General features: G+C 45.7%; 1 protein-coding gene across 2 annotated transcripts; it reads right to left on the bottom strand.

The window, feature by feature from the left end:
- Positions 1–3,809: 3,809 nt before the first annotated feature.
- Positions 3,810–20,170, bottom strand: prkd3 (protein kinase D3). Of its 2 annotated transcripts, none has more exons than XM_079216988.1 (17): positions 20,041–20,170; positions 16,194–16,325; positions 15,529–15,686; positions 14,515–14,707; positions 14,315–14,422; positions 14,069–14,255; positions 13,499–13,622; positions 13,206–13,283; positions 10,178–10,454; positions 9,161–9,213; positions 8,739–8,811; positions 8,506–8,612; positions 8,255–8,416; positions 7,254–7,352; positions 6,884–7,151; positions 6,362–6,447; positions 3,810–5,443 (listed from the first exon to the last, which is right to left on the bottom strand). In XM_079216988.1, the coding sequence occupies exons 1-17, from the start codon at positions 20,153–20,155 to the stop codon at positions 5,270–5,272; spliced, it is 2,394 nt and encodes a 797-aa protein (XP_079073114.1). In that variant the 5' UTR covers positions 20,156–20,170; the 3' UTR covers positions 3,810–5,269. The 2 variants fall into 2 exon arrangements, with proteins under 2 accessions (XP_079073114.1, XP_079073115.1); XM_079216989.1 differs by having other exon boundaries at positions 14,345–14,422.
- Between the last annotated feature and the right edge of the window lie 1,055 nt (positions 20,171–21,225).

Raw genomic sequence — 21,225 nt, 5'->3', positions numbered from 1 at the left:
GCCTCCTGCAGCTTCGAACAAATACGGTCCCTGCCTCCTTTAAGGCACAATAGGGCCGCCACCGCTAAACAGCCCCCTGCCAAGAGAGCCCCCCCACCTTCCACCCAGCCACAAAACTTCCAGGTCTGGTCTTTCTCCGGGCCACAGCTGCATCAAGGGGTCCTTCCCCAGTCCCCGAGGCCCACCCCAACCCCAATTGGCAAGATGTGTGTATTTCAGGTGAGCAAATATTGCCACTTGCCTGAGAGTTCAATGGCCAGCCCTTTCAAGGGGGGTGGGGTTGTGTATTGCGCTTGCCTGCTTTGACAACAGGGGTACATGTGGCCTCACACACAGCAACCGGATCCATAGGATGGGTCAGGGGAATTCTCCAGGCACAGCTGGAGTCAGCAAATCAAACATACCTATATAGCTCATCTGCATTTTCCCAGACGAGGAAACCTTTTCCAGCTTTCATTTCCTCTCTCTCCTCAGCTTTTACAACAACAGAACGTCTTGATGACCCTACCAGCCACCCCACACGTAGCTTTGACCTTCCCCCCCCCCTGCAATACACAGTCTAAAACTCTGACTTAAAGACATATCACATCTGGCATAATTGCCTTCACTATCTTTTCATCAGCATACCCTGAAATCCCGTGCAAATGGACACACACAACTTCCACGATTCCGGCCATTAGGTAATAGGTAAACATGCAGGGGGATTGGAAGTTGATCTTGTCAACCACCCGCCATGTTTTTGCACACCTTTGTCTCCTACGCACACATGCTAAAGGTAAGAATGCCCTCTGCGGTTGCATTCATTTCTCTCCCGGGTCTTAATGTGGAAGGAACAGATAGGGAAAATACATTGCGTGTGAGATTGTTTTCGAGATTTGAGATAGGAGAGTGTTTCCTGGGACTTGTGCCCTTCATCGAGGACAAAGGGAGCAAAAGTCTGGCGACTGAATGGGATATAGTCAGTTACAGGCAGAGGGCACTGAACTGGTAATATGGGAACAAAGCCTAAATCCACAAGCTGCTCTACATGTGTGTGTAACTTACTGTGCCGTGAGAAATTATACAATTTGCTTCCTTATTCCGCTATTACTGACGATGTAATGTATTAGAATGCTGCATATATGCAATGCCAGCTATACGTCATCAAACCAATCCCTATATTTACTGGTTGTGGCTGAGAGACAGCATTGTGAGGATTAAGGGCCACCAGCTGAATGTCACACCAACGAGCTCCTCACAGCTAAAGAGTACAGGCCAGCTCAGGTAAAGGCCACAGGCCCGCAGCCAGCTGTGTATTGGGTCGGAAGATGATGTGCCGAAGACCACCTTGATCCCCCCCCCGCACCCCCGGAAGTCAAACAGAAGTGTGGGTAGCCGTGTCCTGGGAGGCCTTCTCTGCCATCACAGTGAAATGGAACCGGCCTAGGAAGCAAACAAGATCTCTCCCCATCTCCTCCGTCCTCCCCGCCCCGCCCCCCCCGCCCCCCGAGCCCAGACCAACCTTGTCTGGGTGATGGGTTTTTTCTGTTGTGCTGTTTGTTTGCTTGTTTGGTCTGGAGACCGTGGATACATAGTATGGCGTGGAGGGGAGAAGCGGCGGACATAGAGGAGGGGGAGGGCGAGGATGCGTGACACACAGACCTCCCCTTAAGGTGACGAGAGGCCTGCCGAGAAGCTACCGGGCAAAGCTGCTCGACAAATACACACAAACCCCAGGATCAGGACAGCCGGGACATATCGCTGTCCTTGATCCTCCGACTGATGTTTTTTTCTGACACGCATCGGACGGCACAGTGTTGAGTCGTGTAAAGATTGAAATAAAGTCGGTTTCTATGGCTGTATAAAAACTCCAGTGAAAAGCTACTTGCACAGGTAATTTATAATGTCATAGACAGCAGTGCACATACCTGATGCTCTTTATGTATAAACACGTTTAAAAAGTATCTATCTTAAGATACACACACACTGTGTCAGAGATTTCCCACAAAGACTGTGACAATTACAATTTGACTGGATGCACCTGCAGTGAGTGACACCTTCTGGCAGCAAAGAGAACTGCTTTGTCAGAGGAACAAGACCGAGGGCAGTGGTACTCTACAGGCATCGAGCCCATGGGACATTAACATGGCCCCTATATCTCTTATTTGTTTTCTTTCTGTTAATATTCATTCTATCAACTATAAAATCCACCTATTGCATAGCCTCAATCATTTCCTTAAAGATCACTCAATCCTCTTGAATACTCTATGAACTATTTTCTGGTGGTTTGACCACAAACAAAATTGATTTACCTTTAAAATGATTATACTCTTTTACTAGGACTTCACCTTTCCACCTCACACCTGCATACTGGACCACGATTGGCTACCAAATTGGTTTTGATGTCACAAATCCATGCACGTCTTAAAAGAGAGATTTAAGATGAGCACAGAGCAACTTCCTCTCTTTGAGCAGGTGAGTGTGAAAACAGCCTGCTAGTGTAACACATACATCTCTCTGCAGGCTGCAGGTCATCCTCTCAAACATGCAAGTGAAGTCACCACTAGCAGAACACTTTTGTGAGTCAAGGAGGGACTTTAAAAATGGCTTAAAGTGAAGCATTGCGTCAGTGTTGAGGTCTTCGTTAAAGGTGTACTGGACTACATTATAATTCATGGCCTTCCCATTCACATACATGAATAAAATAACTCTTTGACCATGTAGAAAAAAACTTTACGGCAGGATAAATGTATTGGATTGCTTTAGATTGTGCAGGTGTACCTAATAAAGGGGACACTACAAGTGTATATCTACTTAGCATGAACCTTTTTAAATCAACGTTTTAAAACAGGCATAGATTACTGAAACTTTTACATCTCCGTCCAGCCAGAGGAGGGAGACATTGCACGTAGTTTCCCCTCTAGTTCACTGTAGCTTCACTTCTTTCCACCAGGAATCCTTACAACATAACTGAAACAGGCTACACTAAAATATGTGGCATGTTACGGGGATCAGTTAGGATGTCCTTTGTTCACCGCTGAATGTGGACCAACTCAGTGAACTCAAACAGTGCTGTTGTATTTGTGCCTTTCAGTCTATAAACGTCTCCCACACAGAGGTTAACGGGGTCACCTGGCCTGCAAAGAGGACCCACATCTTGAAAACATCCAGATGCAGAAGAGCAGTATCATTTAGAGAGAAGAAAAACCTCTCATCAGTGGCTATTAGATGATAGCATTGCAATAATGCTAGCCATGATTGCTAACAGTGGTCAGCCGGTATCTACAGTAAATGCAGTGGACATATTGGGAGAGGAATCGGGTAAAGCACACTTCAAAAGATTTTGGTAAATCAACAACAGCTGTGTGTTCTCCGTAGCTTACAGGGAACTGCACCTTCAAACACAATAGTCCCATTCTGAGGGGCAGTGCAGGGATATGACAATGTATTCATACTGCTGGAGCTGAGCACACGTTTGATACTGGAAGTGACTCTACGATAGCGATTTCAAAGCCTTCCACAAACCCCCACTTCACCACCACCCTCTTTAACTATGTCATTACTCCCTTGTGGTGAGCGGCTGGCTCGGCAAAACTGCCCGGTGTGGTGCAACAATCACATCCAGCTGCTGAGAATGGGATCTGACATGTGAAACCACAGACACACACACACACACATGCACGCACACACACACACACACACGTTGTGATGCAACATGCACAACGCTATAAGCAAGGGCTGCTTATGCATGCATGCACTATTAAAGTCAGGGGCGTGAACAGAAAGACATTTAGAGCTGGAAGAAAAGTTTTTCCGTTCTCAGTTGAGAAGTTGGTTGTTTTTTTATTCCATTGGTATGTATTGAAATATACAAAAACACTGACACCTGCCAATCCAGCGGCAACAAAGAGGACAGGAAGAGGACAACAGGAAACAGGAACGTACTCCTAAAACACACCAACAGAGAAAACAACAAAACTGCAGTACAATAAACTCCCATGTGGACACAATTGTAATAGTTTCTACTGTGTCCACTGTCTAGACGAAAAGGGCTGTTAAAACGGTCCAGACAACATCATTAACAAGTTAACTCACACCAATATTTTTGTTCTATGTAAAACCTCGGTTTGCCGTCTCCGGCGATGCAACACTTCAAGATACCTAAATCAGAAAAACATATTCCAGAATTGGAGTGCTTAAAAAGTCACATTCAAGAATACTGCGATAGTCCATAAAAAGATGCACAGAAACATGACGCTCTAACATAGAGTCCATCCCGCTTTGCCTCACGTTGAACAGAATACAAAAGGCTCCATTATTGCATTTAATGACTATTCAGTGACTCAAGAAATGAATTTTCATTGTAAATTTAAAAAAAAAGGTTTGGAAACACTGAAACAAAAATGAATATTTTTGGTCATGGTCTGTTGGTCCCTGTCTCCAGAGGAAAGTTGATAAAACTCGGACACTATAATCTGCCACTAACAGATCATAGTCTCACGACGTGTTGGTTGAAAATACCTGTCGAGGTTCGTCATAATAAATGTTGACAAAAGCAGCCGAGTTGCATCAACTTTCTGCCGAATATCTCCGGTTAAAACGTTGCACCTTGACTGGACACTCACACAGTGTGGATAGTGTTCTTATTCAATTGCTATCTTCAACGGTATCATAGTGCAAAAATCTATCACATTTAGAAATAGAAGAAATATATGTGATAGTTCCAGTTTTATGCCAAAGGACAGCCTCACAAACAGGTGGGAATCGAGAACAAAGCTGGTGCGTTTTAAATCCTCGGACTGCAAATCCCTTGTGAAAAGTGCCCTTTACTCCTGGGGTAAGCTCTCTATCTGATCTCACATGAAGGACGGAGTCATATTATTACTCAGAGTCATTCAAAATTGTGAGTGCAATAACTAGACTAGTGGGTTCACCTTGTTTTGGTTTGTGATTGCTTCTAACAATGAACCAAACTTGAGTAAATCCATGGAATGTTTTAGATATCGTGCAAAAAGAAGACGAACACTCTTCTCTCCTGACAGTTTCTCAATGCGTTGCTGCGGCGCGCATCTCCACCTGCATCCTGCCTGCAGCAGTGCATCGTGCTACAAATTCTGTCGGGTTTTTCCCCACTTTCAAGCCTCCGGAGAGTGAGTCTCCAACCTGATCGGCTTCTCTCTGTTTCCACAACAAACAGTTCTGGGGGGTAAAATCCGCCGCTCCCAAAGTCTTCCCTGTGAAACGTCATGTCCATTTTTTTAATACATGTGGTGTAGTACGTCCCCGGCCACTAGGGGTCCTCTTCCATGTCGTCCAGGTTGGGAGCCATGATAAAGTGTTTTGGGTAAACCAGACTGTGCTCGTCTGCGTACTCCTCCCAGCGTGCGTCATCGCTCTCGTGGGTGATGTAGCGCTCGCCTCGCCGCGTCTCAAACTCCCTGAGGTCCAGCCACGTCTGATAGTCCTGAGGAAACGAGACATGAGCTTTTAAATGAGTCCAGGAGGTCGCTCCTTAGCGAGGAGGCGGTCATGACATTAAGGGATTGAATTCCTTTGAACTCCAGGCTTTCATGCTTTCATTCTACTCACTTGTCGGCTTTTAGCAGAGTCATCAATTTAGCACTGGCATTCATTTGAATGTGAGTCGTATTACTCGTGTTCTTGGACAGTTTCAGTTTTGCCATTTCGGATGGTTTGAGTGTGTATGTGCACAAGTTCATACAACATCTGTAATGTAAATGAATGGATAGTGTGTGTCAGCGCTCCAGCGCTGGATATTCACGGGGTCTCCTCAGGCAAAACATTTTGGGTAAACTCCAGTGCATGCGGGCCTATATATATAATAGTACGTTTTCAAATAGAAAGCATTTGTTTATGGTCTTTTCAGTATTTGCAGAATAGTAATTCTCACCCATAAAGTAGGCCACTACTATGGCAACAACCTCGAAGCAGGCGCCTCAGAGAAACCAATCAATCATCCTCATGTTCTTTGATCATGTGCCAGCCAGTGAGCCTTTCCACAAGTGCAGACTAGTTTTTACTGCGAATGTGTTGTACACAAATGATATGACGCATCCTTCGTTGGAAGCAGGAAGTATAATGTTGCCATCGAGTCAGTGAATTGATTAAGTTTGTATTCATGAGTCTATATTTATTGACAGTACATTATGGCACATTTGCACCAGGGTAAGTACTGCTGAATTAGCTGTTAGCAGTTCCTGTTTCCACTTTAACCGCTGACCACTATCAGTGGACTGTTGATGCTGAAGAAAACATCCAAACGTGATGATTATGAGGCAATATCTGTATCTAGTAGGAGTATTACGTCTGTGTGTATTATGATCTGGGTTCAAGGGTCAAAGAAAGCAAGCTAATATGTTACCTGTAACCAGGGATGGCTGAGACACTTGTCAACGCTGTACCTCTTCCTCATCTTGACTTGGAGAAGATTGTTGATCAGATCTGTGGCTGTGGAGGAAATTGAAAATGAGCAGACTGTATCTGTAAACTTCAAAGATCTTTCATCTCACACCAACAGCTTACTAAAGGATGTGCCTTTCAAAAGGAGATGAAGCTCAGCAGGAACAGAGGTTACTAAAGTCGCGTTACTGAAACATCAGCACCAGCACCCTCAGTTGTTTCAACTTGTCATATCGCTCAGCCTGCATGTGGAGGGGAGCTGCAGCTTTGGCAGCTGGGGAAGCTTTGAGAGTGACTCACCTCGACCGCAGACAATAGAAAAGTCAGAGCAAAGTTCAGACGACCCAGACGTGTAGGTGGGACAGCCTGAGGCTACATGTCTTGAGTATCACTTTGACATTAAACTCCAGATTAGATCATGCATGGGTGAAGTCCAGCCAGAAGGGGAAGGGAACAACTGACAAATAGTTTTAGGCCGTCTTACCCTCCGCAGAGATGTCCTTCCAGGGCGTCGGGGGGTACATGAAGGCAGCATTCTGGATCTGGTCGTTAATGTCCTCGTCCTCATTAAAAGGGAAAGTCCCGCTCAAGCTGACGTACACGATGACTCCCACTGACCACATGTCTAAGGAGCGGTTGTAGCCTTTACTGCGCAGCACCTCTGGAGCCAGGTATGCCGGGGTTCCGACCACCGAGCGCCGGAAGGACTTCTCGCCGATGATACGGGCAAAGCCAAAGTCACACAGCTTTACCTGTGAGAAGACGGAGGAATGTGGTCAATGCATACAAAATAACGCACATGCGCCTGCATCGATTTTCTTTTCAGGCATGATGAAAATTAGGCTTTTTTTCACCTGAGGAAAAGGCTCTGCGGAGGCCAGTAGTACATTCTCAGGCTTCAAGTCACAGTGAACAATGTTTTTGAAGTGCAGATGTCTCAAGGCCACCAGGATCTGTAGAGAGGAAAAAGTCAACAAAAGACAGACTCAGCTCAAAAAGATTTAATAAAATCCAGATGACAATGATATAAACTCCAGCATCTAAATGTTTTAATGCATGAAGTGTCTGGTATAAACAGGATAATGTTTGTATAGACTACGCAGTAGAATCTATGATGCCGCCATATGGAAAAATAACAGCATGCAAATGCGCTTAAATACTTCCATCCTGACCAATACCTTCACATAACGACACATGATCTCATCTCATCATCCCATCTATATTCACGAGGCCTGGCGTAAGCGAGCGCTGCACGCATGTCTGCCTATGGCCCTGGACCAAAAACCACAGAGTGCCTGGCTCCCCTATCCTGACCCTGACTTTGACAGAGGTCCTCCCGGCCACATCACAGCCGGGCCCGCCGCAGCTAATGGGGCTGTCGTTGACGGCCCCGCTTCTGTTTGGGGCCCGTGATCCACGGAGGCCCAGGGGCCTGCTGCTCTTCTAATCAGGCCACGAAGCCACCAGCACACGGCAGGCTGTAATCCACGGCCAGGGAGGGTGGGGGCCGTGATGCCATGCATGCATGCAGGCCAGTCGCATAAACAATTCCCCCCCAATCAGCTCGCCACAAGAATAAACAGGCCCTGGAGTCAGTGGGCTAACACCCAAAAAAAAAAAGAATGGAGAACACAGAGAGAGGGAAAGAAAGCTTTGATGCAAAATAAAAAACAAGGACTTTAGTATAAAGCGTGGAAAGGCAATGACACGCTGTATGTCTAATTATTATCAGTTGATTTGAGATCAGCTGCTCTCAGAGAGAATATCGTAACATTAGGCTTTCGGAGCGATCCAGTTAAAGTCAGCCTGAGAGTGCTGGAATCTGAAAAAAACTAAACAGGAAGAGATGGAGCACCTGTGTGACGAGGAACTTGGTGACGCGTTCGGGCAGCTTGCTCTTCTCGCTGGACAGGATCATCTCCAGCATGTCGCCGTGCAGCTTCTCCATGACGACGAACACCCGCTCCGGCGTCTCAAACATGCACTCCAGGTTGACGATACCCGGGTGATGCAGATTCTGAAGAGAAGCACAAAAGACACTGAGAGGTTACAACTTGTGTGTCACCTGTGTCACCTATGATTTAATTGATAGATTCTTGTCATTACCTGTAATATGGCCACTTCATTCCTCAGCTGGCTCTCCTGCTTGGTAGGAAATCTCATCTTGTCAATAACTTTGATGGCCACATCCCTGCCACTCTTTCTGTGTTTGCCTAAGATATGAATGGGACATGGTGTGATTCAGAACTTTCAACAAATGCAATACAATTCACAGTAGAGCTATGTTATATGAAATGTACGGTAAGTTACCACGGGACCATATCAAAAGCAAAACATACCTCCATACACGATGCCAAACTGGCCGGATCCCAGCACTTCATCAGAGAATATTTGGTACACTGAAGCAATATCCTATAAAGGGAAAATTCGCATTGTCACTGCTGTGTTTTTCTTTGAGGTTGTTCCATGCAATTAATTAAGGTTACATCCACAAAAGCCCGGGGAAAAATATTTTGTTCTTCCAAAATGTTTTCTGGTGTTGCCAAACACTTTCACTCAATGCAGAAGTGGAACTGAGATGAAAATCCTGTTACCAAAAACATCGTTCAGCAGCTTCCCAATTTGTGCAGCATAAAAGCTTCCACTGACAGTTTTGGTAAAGAAGTAGGAATCAATTTTTAGATGTGACCACAACAGATACTCTAATAGCACATGAATGCATGCATCTGCAGGCTGTGCTGGGAAAGGAAGCCCCACTCACCACGTTCTGCTGGATCTGGCAGTTGGACACTGATATGCTGATGGACAGCTCTTCTGGAGAACAAAACATGTAATGTTTCCACATTCAACAACTCAAAAAACACCACTTTACCAAAAGCTTAAGCATGACTCGTTAATTTTCAACTTTCAAGCTTATCGCAGCTGCATGCAATAAGTCACAGCCCCACATAATGGAGCATTTTATTACACAATGAATTGGCAATACAAATTGATCTGGGAAGCTTTGTGTGACTGAATAGTGCGAGTATGCGATGCATTTCATAAAAGTAAAAAAAAAAAAGATTTGGAATTAGAAATGACCACATAAATTACATCAATATTTGTATTACTTAATGAATATAAATCAATGGATAACGACTGCTTTAAACAGCTCATTGCCTAATGTATAACAAGGCCTGACTACTGAGTGATGTCATCACTACCGTCATCTCCAAACACTGGTTGCTCCACAGCCCTCCTTCCTTCAGCCCATAGACACCAACACGGGGGTTCCCAGCCTTGATAAGTGCTTTTTGAACATTTTAGAGACTTGTCAAGACTTTTCATTTGTTGTAGCCCTCTGGCTCTACGTAACCTATGCGTCTAGTGTTGAGTGATGACTTGTAATATACAAGTCATCACTGAGAGGGGGAACAAGGCACGTAGTCACAAACTGACAACATTCATCACTGATGGATATTGCAAACGATGCTTTGCATTCATCTCAATCTCAGAGTTTAGATGGGTTTTGCGTGCCAAAAGATGAGGTATGGCTCCTGGCATCTCATTAAGGACAAGGAAACATCCAAAAAAGGCATTTTTTTGGGGAATGTTTTGCCCTTTGAAATCCCCTTTCAGCACATGACATTCCAAAGTCTTATTGAATATGATTGGCCATCCAAACATCACCTTTTAGATGAAAGAAATATGCACCATGCTCGCTCTAATTCAAGTTGTTTTATGATTCATTCCACAAAAGCAATGTTTTAGCACAAGAGAGCTGTCGTCTTCTACTCACTATGATCTTTGCCCTGGCCAGCGGGACTGGCCACACTGGGCTGTGGGGTGACGGGCATCAGGGCCTGTCTGATGGCCTTCTCCCAGCCCTGAGCCACATCCATGCCGACTCCTGAGGCGGCCAGAGCGGGGCTGTGGTAGTGACTGCAGTTGTTCTCCCCTACATAGTAGACCATGGTGGCAGTGATGATCTCAAAGCAGTGTGGGTTGCTGCCCTGGGACAGATTACTGTAGTCTCTGGACTGTTCCACCTGGAGGATCTCGGACAGAGGGATTTCCTGTGGGAGGGGTGAGCGACAGATATTACAGCCATGCACAAAAACAAACAGAATTTCTCAAATATATACGATCAAGAATATTTTCAAGTTATTTTTACAACCAAAACACCTGAGGCATGATACATTTATTATCAGAGACAATAACGGCAAAAACAGCGTCAAAGAACCCAACAGCAGATGTACCAACATGCAATATATCATCATAGTCATATTACATGTTGAGGAGAGGAGAGGTAGGAAATAAGAGGAGACAAGAAAAATAACCACATCGGATAATTATAAAAATACAAATGTTTAAATGTATAAAAAACTAATTAATAAAAAAGATTTACAGAAAAATTGCTAAAACTGTTTGCTCGCTTAATCAAGTCAACAAGTTTCCTTCTTGCTTTAAAAGAAACCTTTAATTGTGACACTTTAAAAAAAAACTAGACAACACTATTATTTTGTAAGATGATTATCTCGTAAAATAAAAAATAAAAATCTTAAAATAGCAGAAAAATAAAAAATGATGTAATGCACCACCTAAACAATACAATAAGAATAAACAGCAATACAGGCAGTAACACTCACACACTCCAAAAGCCTCCACCCTCGTTTGTTGTAATCACACACTGACTGTATAGTCCCAGCTCTAACTTTCTCCTTTACTTCTTCTCTCTCTTATGAGCTTGCACAGAGAGGACGGTGCAGCACCCGCTTCCCCTTTGCAACTCACTGTCAAATCAAAGAGAGGAGGGAGGGTCGGAAATTAAAAAAGCACAGCGAGGCTCCAGCCAATGGGGGCTCAAAGAGGCGCACGCTGTCCCCTCCACGCGGCTCACCACAGAGTATCAGATGAAGTGCTTGTGGTTGGCGGGGCCGGGTCACGTGAGCGGGCCCTGCGGCGAGCGTAAGTGCTCCGGGTTCCTTGATTACAAGGCAGGGCCAGCCAGAGGCCCCATCTGAGCACGAGCCGCTGGCGCTACCGCTCGCCACTGAGACGAAAGACACGGCAACTACCGGTCCTCCACAGGGTAGAGAGTGGGTGGGTCCGGGTGTGTGTGTGTGTGTGTGTGTGAGGGGGTGGGTGTAACGTTTGAGTGCGACAGGACTCAATCTGGCAGAGACAGAGAGAATCCCCCTCACCCCATGAAAGGTTCTTCGCAGAAAGCCACAAGTACAGGGGTCTCATCTTCAAACGAGGAGCCGTTATGGCTTCCAAATGGAGAAAATGGCTGCCATGCCTGCCAAGCAAGCCACCGCGCGACCGCCACACTAATCAGAATAGAGGTATAAAGAAAAAAGAGGAGAGGGGAGAACAGTAGCCACACACTGATGAGCAGCAGGCAAGAAACCTCAGAGAAACGAGAAGGACGCACGGTTTCCCGGACGCACACCGAGCATATGGAGAAGCTGTGGTTTCGGAGAAGAACCCCCCTGAGAGAACCTTTTTCTACTGTACAGGCAGGGAAATCATCTTCCATTATCTATCATTGGATACATGTCTGCCACTCCGAAACAACAACAGCCATGGAACAAAGACCGAACTTTGCAGCATGAAAAGAAGGCCTTTGCAGCGAGCCTTCAATTAAACGTCACCGAGTGCCAAGTTGATAATAAAGAGCCACATAAAGCTGCCAGTGAACACACCCTGAGGAGTCGGTCCCTGCTGAGGTTTCCTCTCCGAGGCTTTAGTGGCAGGGGATGCAGGGTGTGACAGAATAATTGGGAGAGGAGAGTTATTACACAACCAAGCATAAAAAGAGAGGTAGTAAGAAAGGCGACTTCAGAAACAGCTGCATCTAAAACCACCTGTTTGACACACTCAGAAGTGAACTCGCCGACTCACTCGTCCCACACTCCATCCCACGGCAGCACATGTGTGACCACAGCTCGAGGAGGTGTCAAAGTCTCAAGACACACAAAGCGACACGAACAATACAATTATTTTGACACAACCACCGACGCACATGTGGAAGTCTTTACCTTGCAGGCTCCCTCCCTGAGTCCTCAGTGTGTAATTACCGTGCTATTAAGCCCCTGCGGCAGTGTAATGACTGACTACGGCGCTGGCACTGAGCGGGGAAGTGTCACACAGTCTCCGCGACTGATTTTACATATCAAAGTTGCAATGTTTCACTCACATCCATCACTTCCTTTGGGAATGGATTTTTCTTTTTTTCTCTCTCAGACTTTGAATTTAAAACTCATTCTCATGACCCATGTTATAGAATAATCATGCATCACAATTCTCCTGTAATTCCACTTTTGTTTACATCCCTATGGTCAAAACTACGACTCTCAGCAAAACCCCTTCAAATGCCCCATCTTCCCTGATCTAATCTGATCTGACTATAAAGATCGCGATGATCCTTTCGCTTTATGCAGGGAAGAGACCAGGCGACAGGGTGAAAACCCACAGGGGGAATTTCAGCGGGCCGAACTGACCTCAGGGTAGTTTACAGTTGCAACACGACCGCCCTCAAGCTGAGTCACACAGCTACCACTGGTTAAACCGTATTCACTCATGAGGGTGACAGACAATATGCAAACACGGATATGAAAATGGATCGCTCCTGATGACATCAACATCTCCGCGTTTGAATCAGAAGAACTCAACGGTGCATTTGCAATACCATGGCGCTTTAATTCATTGAATCCATCTGCATGAGGCGGCTCCATTTTCTGACCATTTAATAAATGCCTCTGTGCGTTTGATGCGGAGGACAAGGACATAATTTTCCAAAAAGAGGATAGCTTCATGCTTACTTTGTAGAACTTGGCTCCGGTGTCGTTCTGGAAGAGACTCAGAGTCTTGCTGTCCAGCCTCCAGTAATGTCTCTTCCGCTGTTCAAGGGGGAAAACGAACACAAAGTCAGTCCAAACGACAACAAGCACATCACCCACCCATGTTACAGTGCTTTAGAATTTAGTTTCATGAGGAAAATACCTTCTGTGCTGAATTCAACACATGTGAACAGCTTTGGAGAAGGAGTTTTCCCCAGCATACAGGCTAAGCACAGCCTATTTTTCAGACTGGGCTCCTTGGTTATCAGTCTTACCAGGTTGTCCCTGCTGGAATAATGAACCATCCAGCCCTCCTTCACAACAGTGGTGCTCCGTCTCTTGGTGTGTTTGATGGACTGGACCACCCGCATCAGAGGGATGTTGCTGCTGGTGGAAGGGCTAGACACACACAAAAAAAAAAAAAATCAAGATTTCATGAATCAATAGGACAATTACATGTACTTGACCTGCAGCCAGCTCATGAAACCTCTTATATTTATTCTTCTAACCACCTAACGTCTGGTAGGTCAGGAAGTGATGCATTTTACGTTCGCAGCAGAGGCAACACTCCTGGAAACATAAAACGCACGCTGCTGCGAATAGAATAAACATAGGAATTGGGCAGTCAGACCTGGTGATTTAAAACATAGCCGCAAAGCCCCCGGTTTGAATCCGGCTGCTGACCTTTGTTTGCATTTGGTTACCTTTGCTTGTTGTCACATCTTCCCCTTCTCCCTCTTGTTTCCTGTCTCTTTGTACTGTACCCGCCATCATGTTTGTCTCAGAATGGAGCAGCAGAAAGGAAATTGCCAAACAGGACAACCTCTACTCAAACGTCGTCGTACCTAATAGCCTTGATGGGCTCTTCGTCCTTCTCTCTATCCAGTAAGGGAGAATCCATGTCGAACATCCTCTCATCTGGGGTGGAGGCCTCCTCTGGGTCGTCCAGTCCTCTGCCTCCATCCATATCGCCACTGTCCACCTCCATATTATCCATGGTAGTGTCGGAGTCTGGGCCAGGGCTGGCGGGCTCTACACACAAACATCAAATATGCAAATATTACAAAATGCAGATATCGCAGACGTAGCACTGTGACTGTGAATTTGGATGTCAAGCTTACCTCCATTGAAGTCCACCTCCCCCAAACAGTCCCGAGGTACCTTTGAAGCACATCGCTTATGGCAGTTGAATCTGCAATCTGTCAGATGGAATAATACAAAAAAAAGAAGATAAGTGTGGCAAAGCATCGCCGACACTTGCAAAAATCGAACCACTCATAAAAAGTCGTACCTTTACACTGCATGCCCTGGCGAAAGAGACCCTTGAGCAGACGCTTGCAGTACTGGCAGATAGTGGGGCGAGTGTAGGTGTGAATGGCGAAGGTGTGCGGCACCTTGACCCGTCCCAGCACCATCTTCTCCATCCAGATCGGCCTGCCGCTCCAGGACAGGATCCTCTTCCCTGCCTCCTGATGGGACCTCTGCTGCGGGGGGTTGGAAGGACGGAAAGAAAAAGAGAAGATGGAGGGACATTAGAAGAATTAAAAAAACATATGCAGGAAGGAAGTGAAAATAAAGGACAGCCTCAACGGGAGTATTTGAGTGATAGAGGAAAGGCAGAGTGAATAATGGCATGGCAGCAGAAGAAGAGAAATAAATCAGTGGAAAAGGGAAAAATAGATCTGTCATAGTTAACATGATCCCAGTGGTTTTTTACCACATACATGAGCATTTCGTTCAGATGTTATAGGAATGAATCAAGCTGGAAAATCCTGACAGAAAAGGGAAGGAAGCGTTCTCCATTTTCAAAAATAAGTCGATACGTAAACATTGACTTTTAATGTCATCAGCATAATTACATTCCCTGATGATCTTTTTCCTGGGGACACAGATAAGAGGGGAATATTCCAGTGCGGGCGACAGCAAAAACTGTTTCATAAGAAGCATCTCTCCACTGAGCTCAATTCAATTTTCTGCATCAGTGGTATTCTACAGCGGAAGCCCAGGAGATTCACCCATGGAAGAGAGCCAAATGTGATAAGCGTCGACACGTTGAACAGTCGAGACAAAGCTTGTGAGCGGCGTGCGGATTGACTGCCTCACATTCTTGGCCGGCTCACCTGGCTCCCCGTCTGACTTGGGATGATGTCTAAACTCCAGGATGATACAAATCATTCCCTATTGTTCCCGCTTCATTCCCGAGAACAAGCAGATACTGATGTCTTTCCAACTTTCCACAATGCTCTCTATCTATTCAATTCTGTCCAAGCGCGTGCATTTATGAACGCCGCCAATCAGCACTCACCTCGTCCAGGACGACCACGGCATTCTCTGCGGGTGGCGGTCGGGGGACGGAGAGGCAGGGGCCGGGCAGCGAGACATTGGACAGTCGCCTCTTCCTCACACCAGTGCAGTTATTTGGGATCTTAAAGGCGCAGCGCTTGTGGTAGTTTAGCCCACATCCTTAGAATGTGAAAACACAAATGACATCAGTCAAAAACACAAAAGCATCGACCTGCGAGGTGAAAAGCATATTTTCGCTCTGCAAATCGGCCCCACGATGGCTTGAAAGGAGGATCACAGGAGTGTCACGGGTAAATAAATCAACCACTTCATTTTAAGTTTTAATTCACAGCCAGTGAGGATTTCAAAGGCTGCCAAATGATGTGAAAATGAAAGAGTATCAGTCAAATTTGAGCCCACGGGGAACTTGCATACTTCCACTGGGATATGAAAGCATTTCACTGGCTACAGTGCCAAATATTTCTTGTTTGCTTGTTTATCTCCCTGATGCATTGTTGAGGTCAGAGATGTGTTGTGTTTGTGTGTGTGGATACAGTAGGAAAGAGGATGCATTCGCTCCCTACAGCGGAAGGAAGGCCTTCCAGTCGGTTAACTCGAAGGCCTGACAAAGACACAGCAGGGGTCTGAGAATTCAACAAGGTGTGTTTTTGTGTGTTTGTGTCTAACCTTCGCATTTGAGCCCCTGCCGGACGAGACCCCACAGCATCTCCCCGCAGTAGTCGCAGAAGGTGGGGGCCTTGTAGGAGTGGACGTAAAGGGCATGGGGTCGTATCTGGAAGTCTTCAACTGTGGCTTGAGCTAGAAACAACACACAAGTGGTCAAACTAAAAGTTAGCGAAAAGGAAAACAAATCTGGAAACAACCAAAAAAAGGACAGAGGAAGACAGAGGATGACAGAAGATGACAAATGAATCAAAAGGATAAGAAGAGAGCAGCCATTTATCAAATGTATTTCACACGTTTTTTTTAATATAAAACCAATATCCAAGACGATACTAAGTCTCTTTTTATGTGTGTGTATGAATGAGAAACTAATCTAATAGAACTGAGATTCTCTCTGCAAGTGATCCAACACAAACAAATAGTAGTGTTATGTCTACACAGCTGCAACAGAGGGCGCCACATCTGCAAATACACTATCTCAATGTCATAACTTTATGGATGAAAGTGGAGATTATGTTATAATCAGTCCGCCTTTGTTATTAAGAGCACAATATCAAAACCAACAGCGCTGGGACCGAGACCCATTGCCCGTCTCTCTCTTATTTTTCCTTCATGTCTGCGCTGTTTTGTGTCAAACACACACACACTGAACTCATTGTTGGAAGCAAGCGTTGGTTAGTCATGACTGTGAATCATCAAAGATGTGAGGATGCGTAAGATATGGAGGAGACTGCCGCCCAAACCTGCGCGTGCAACTGAAGCTACAGAGCTTAGCAACATGAGCCTCGCTGTTCCTATGCAATCATTAATGCGTTAATCTTTATACTCGGGTCAAACAGAGTGTGTGTGTGTGTGTGTGTTCAGTTCCTTCGAGGTGAGTCAACCAAACACATTTGCTTGTGGACAACTGAGGACATTCTCAGCTGTTGTGACTGTAATGAGATGCAGACTTGAACATCAAATATGACATGTGTAAGTCATGTGTAAGAAGAATCTGCTCCATATAAAAGAAAGAAGAAAACATCCTTTCAGAAAGAAATCAATAAAAAAAACTTTAGATATCATAGAAATTCTCACTGGCAATATAAAAAAAAGCCGGGATCCGTTAGCTTGACAAAGCAACATTTCCAAAGGCAGGACAGGTCAAAGGTCAACTCTAGGGTCAACCCAAATAACAAACCTTATCTTAATTGTCAAGCCACTTCCTGGGACAGCTGCTAATAAATCATCTGAGATATTCATATTCATGCACACACCATCAACACATGCATCCATTTCAGAGAAATATAATGGCTGGGGGGGGCGATTTCTGCAGTTTGGGTTTGATTTGAGAGAGAAGAAAGGACTCCGGCAGGTCACATGTCATTGGGTGAACACAGCTCCCTGGCAGATGACAGATGAAAGGCGGCATTCATGAGCTTTTTCACACACGTCTGCAAAACAACTGGCCGCTTCTTAGCAGTGGCAGCGTTATGCAATGCTCGTCATGCTAATTAGCATCAAACAACACCAAACATAAACCCGACACGTTGTTTTTCGCAGCGCTTCTCACGAAACCGGGAGGCTCACATGAATGCACTATCTGTTTGCTTTTGAGGCACAGAGTGTTCGTTCGGAGGCCACAAGTTTCCATCCGACAAAAACAAGTTTGCCGTATTTATGATTATGACAAACAGAAGGTATTGTAAAATATAAATTCCCCACTGCCAGCAGCGGTGAAGAAGGAGCGTGTGTGGGCGAGAGTTTAAGGCAGGGGGAAAACAGAACAAAGGGACAATCGGTCAGGGCCAAGCCTCAATCCTCGTGGGCCGCGATGGCCTGAGCAGTGTCCGCCGTGTCCAGGGCCGCCGCGCACATCAGAGGCGTGTTTACAGTCTGCGTGTCTACTACAATCACTTACTGCAGGGAAAACAAACTCCGCTTTGAGCCCACAGCCAAGAAAAAGCCACTTCGGCCTCCCTCTCGCAGCGAGAGAGACATTCAGACCGTCTCTCTCCCACGGCCGAGGAAACCGACGACAGGTCGGTTCGAGGAAACTGAATGGAAGATGACAGGAGACAAATTGCGGGGCGAAATGAGGGGCGTAGGAACCTGGATCTCCCACCTTGTGCTTCTGAAACAAAGATGTCTGACACGCAAAACCCCTCTCGTGAAGGAGGCCAAGTTTATTTGAGTGTTAAATTACATGCTTTTTTTAAAAACTGCTTGTGCTGCATGTGTAGCAAATCTGGGATTCGACTCGTTTGGGACGGTTTTCATCAGGTATATCGCAGGCTATAAACTGTCAAGCTCCACACCTGCAGATGGATTTGTTGAGGGAGGAGGGATTAGAATGAGAGAAAGCGAGGAGGGAAAGAGAGCAACAGAGGCTGATACAAAAGAGAGCACAAGACAAACACAGACAGAAACAAAAAAGAAGGAAGTTCTCCAGTCTTTAGTCTACATTCCTCAGCCCTGATGCCTGCAGTATCCTCAGATCCTGAACCTATACAATCAGCCCCTGCCTAAATCCCTGCAAACAATACTCTCAGCCCAGGAGAGAGGGGGAGATATTCAGCACAGGTGGTGTCAGGTGCTTCCCAGTGGAGACAGATGGAGCAGGAGAAGGGATTAGAGCAGAACAGATACTCTGAGCCGCTTGTTGGTCTCAGCGCTGCACAGGAAGCGGATTCATTCATCGCAGGAAATGACAGAGAAAAATCAAACACCTGCGTAGCCGCCTGCTAGAAAAGTGGACAATCTGATGGAAACTTTGGTGAGGAAGGAAGAAATCTAGCACACGATTAAAAAAGCCGGCGAGTGTTTGGAGCGGCGGGTGATTCACTGGCAGCAATTCAATTGACAACTTGAGCAATATTTCATTTTGACAGCAAAGCCTTGGTGAGAACAGAGGAATCTGACCCACTGGAGTTGCTTTAAACAAGACACTACAGGCCGTTCACTCCAAGGTTTGTCGGCCATGACGAGGCATAAAACATAGAACACGTGAAGCTTCCTCCAGTTTATGAGTTTTAGAGCAGCAGCGACTAATCAATTACTTGGATAATCAATATGTTCTGTTTTCTGTACTCCCCTGTGAGAGTGAACTGAATCAATTGGAGTCGTGGACAAATAGAGACATTTGAGGACGCCATGTTGGGCTTTGGGCGACGCTCATCCACACTTTTCATCATTTTCTGAATGAACAGCTTATCAGTTAACCAAGAAAATGATCGAAAGATTAATTGACTGAAAATATTCATTAGTTGCAGCCCAAATTAGTTTTAGATCACTGTTTGGACTTGGATTATACAGCTTGGTTGAATTGTATGTCATTTTTCTCTTGTTTTGGACGTCTAAAGCAAAGCCAACAGTTTCTTTAATCCACATTTGTATAAGATACCATTTCCACTTTTCTAAATACACAGGTCAGATATGCTACAAGCATTCTGCTGGGTTTCAGTCCCATAGTTGATGACAACATTTAATGCTGGCAGCTGCTTTCATTTCATAAAATAAAATAAATATGCCCCACAATTCCCTAATGACCAAAGCTCGCATGAGTAGGGACAAGGAGTCATTTTTATTTCTCATTACTCGAACATAAAAACATTCTCGATTTAAGACTGAAAGATTAAATCTCTTGTTCATTCTGTACTTTTTAATTTGCCAGGAGCAATAGTTCCCAAAGATCAGGTTATATTTGTCCTCACAAAAAAAAAACGCCAAGTAACAATGAATTGCACCACTACTTTGCTCATGTTCGAACTAATCTGAGAAGCTGGAGAGAAACAGCGTACAAAAGCCATTCAACACATTCAAGGGGACGGACCCTGAGCATCCATTCACAGTTCCACTGCGGCCTACATACCAGAGAGCACCACCTCAATGAGGTCTCCTTCGTGGATGTCCTCCGCCGAGGTCAGCCTCTGCAGGATGTTCTCGTCGTTTAAGTCGTGGCGGAACAGCAGGATCTTGTCGTACATGCCAAAGAAGCCGCACTCTGGGAACTGGAGAGAAGTGGAGATGCAAGTGAAGATGTAAGTGAAGCTGTGAGTCTGATAAATAATGGCAGATGCAACGTGGAAGCAGAGTGAATGCACTGTGGTGGGTCCACATCTGATCCAGAATGAGAAAGTTATACTGATCAACCCCGTTACTCCGACTTGTATTGATCATTTTTTCTGTAGGAAACCTCCTGTAAATACCCACAATCACACACAAACACACACACACACACACTCGTATTACGTCATATCCAGTGGCTTACATCATCAACAGTGGCTCGGGTAGAAAGCTCCTGCTCACACCTCCTTTCCTCCCTTCAGAGGGATAACAGCAGGAGGAAATACCACTTCAGTAAAGAAGATGTAAGTAATGTGCGTGTTCACAATGAAGAATCATGTGGATTCCAGCATTGGCCAAGACCCCCAACTCAGTCACGGTCACTGACGATGTCTGGGCGAAACTAAACCGAGGCGAGGCGAGTCGGGACCTGGAGCTGAGTGCACCGATGTGGAGCCACGTGACCACGCAAGGAGGCGGGGAAGGAGGAGGTAAACATCCTGAGAGGAGAATCAGCGAACAGGAAGTGCAGCGGCAGTCAATACTGGCTGAGTCACTTCCTGTACCGAGGCAAGCCCTCAGCCTCTTAGAGAGCGACGTTCTTGACACAAGGATAAGGGCTACAACCAAATGATATGAACACATACACAACAGGTACAAGCACACTTAGTATTACCAAAAGGAGACCGAGCTCTCCTAACCTGCTCATCCTAACATCACTTTGCCAACCGGAAGAAGCCAATCGGCAGTGGATGGATGTTCAGAGACTTATTTCACACCATGGCTTGGGTCTAGTCGGAGTGCCAAGCAGGCTGGTGCTGGAGGATCCACCAGCTGTTTCCCCCTGAACCAGGGTCACGCACAATGGGCCACATAGAACAATGCCACTGTGGCCCCGGAGCACCGGGGGGTTGGCAAAGCGTCTGGGCACGGGACACACAAGACACCTGGAGCCATTCCACTGCCAAGAAACACAGATACAGAGACGGCA

This window comes from Taurulus bubalis, assembly GCF_910589615.1.
Source record: "Taurulus bubalis genome assembly, chromosome: 4".
Classification (NCBI taxonomy): domain Eukaryota; kingdom Metazoa; phylum Chordata; class Actinopteri; order Perciformes; family Cottidae; genus Taurulus; species Taurulus bubalis.
The sequence above is the reverse complement of the archived record's forward strand: the minus strand, read 5'-3'. Positions and strand labels throughout refer to the sequence as shown.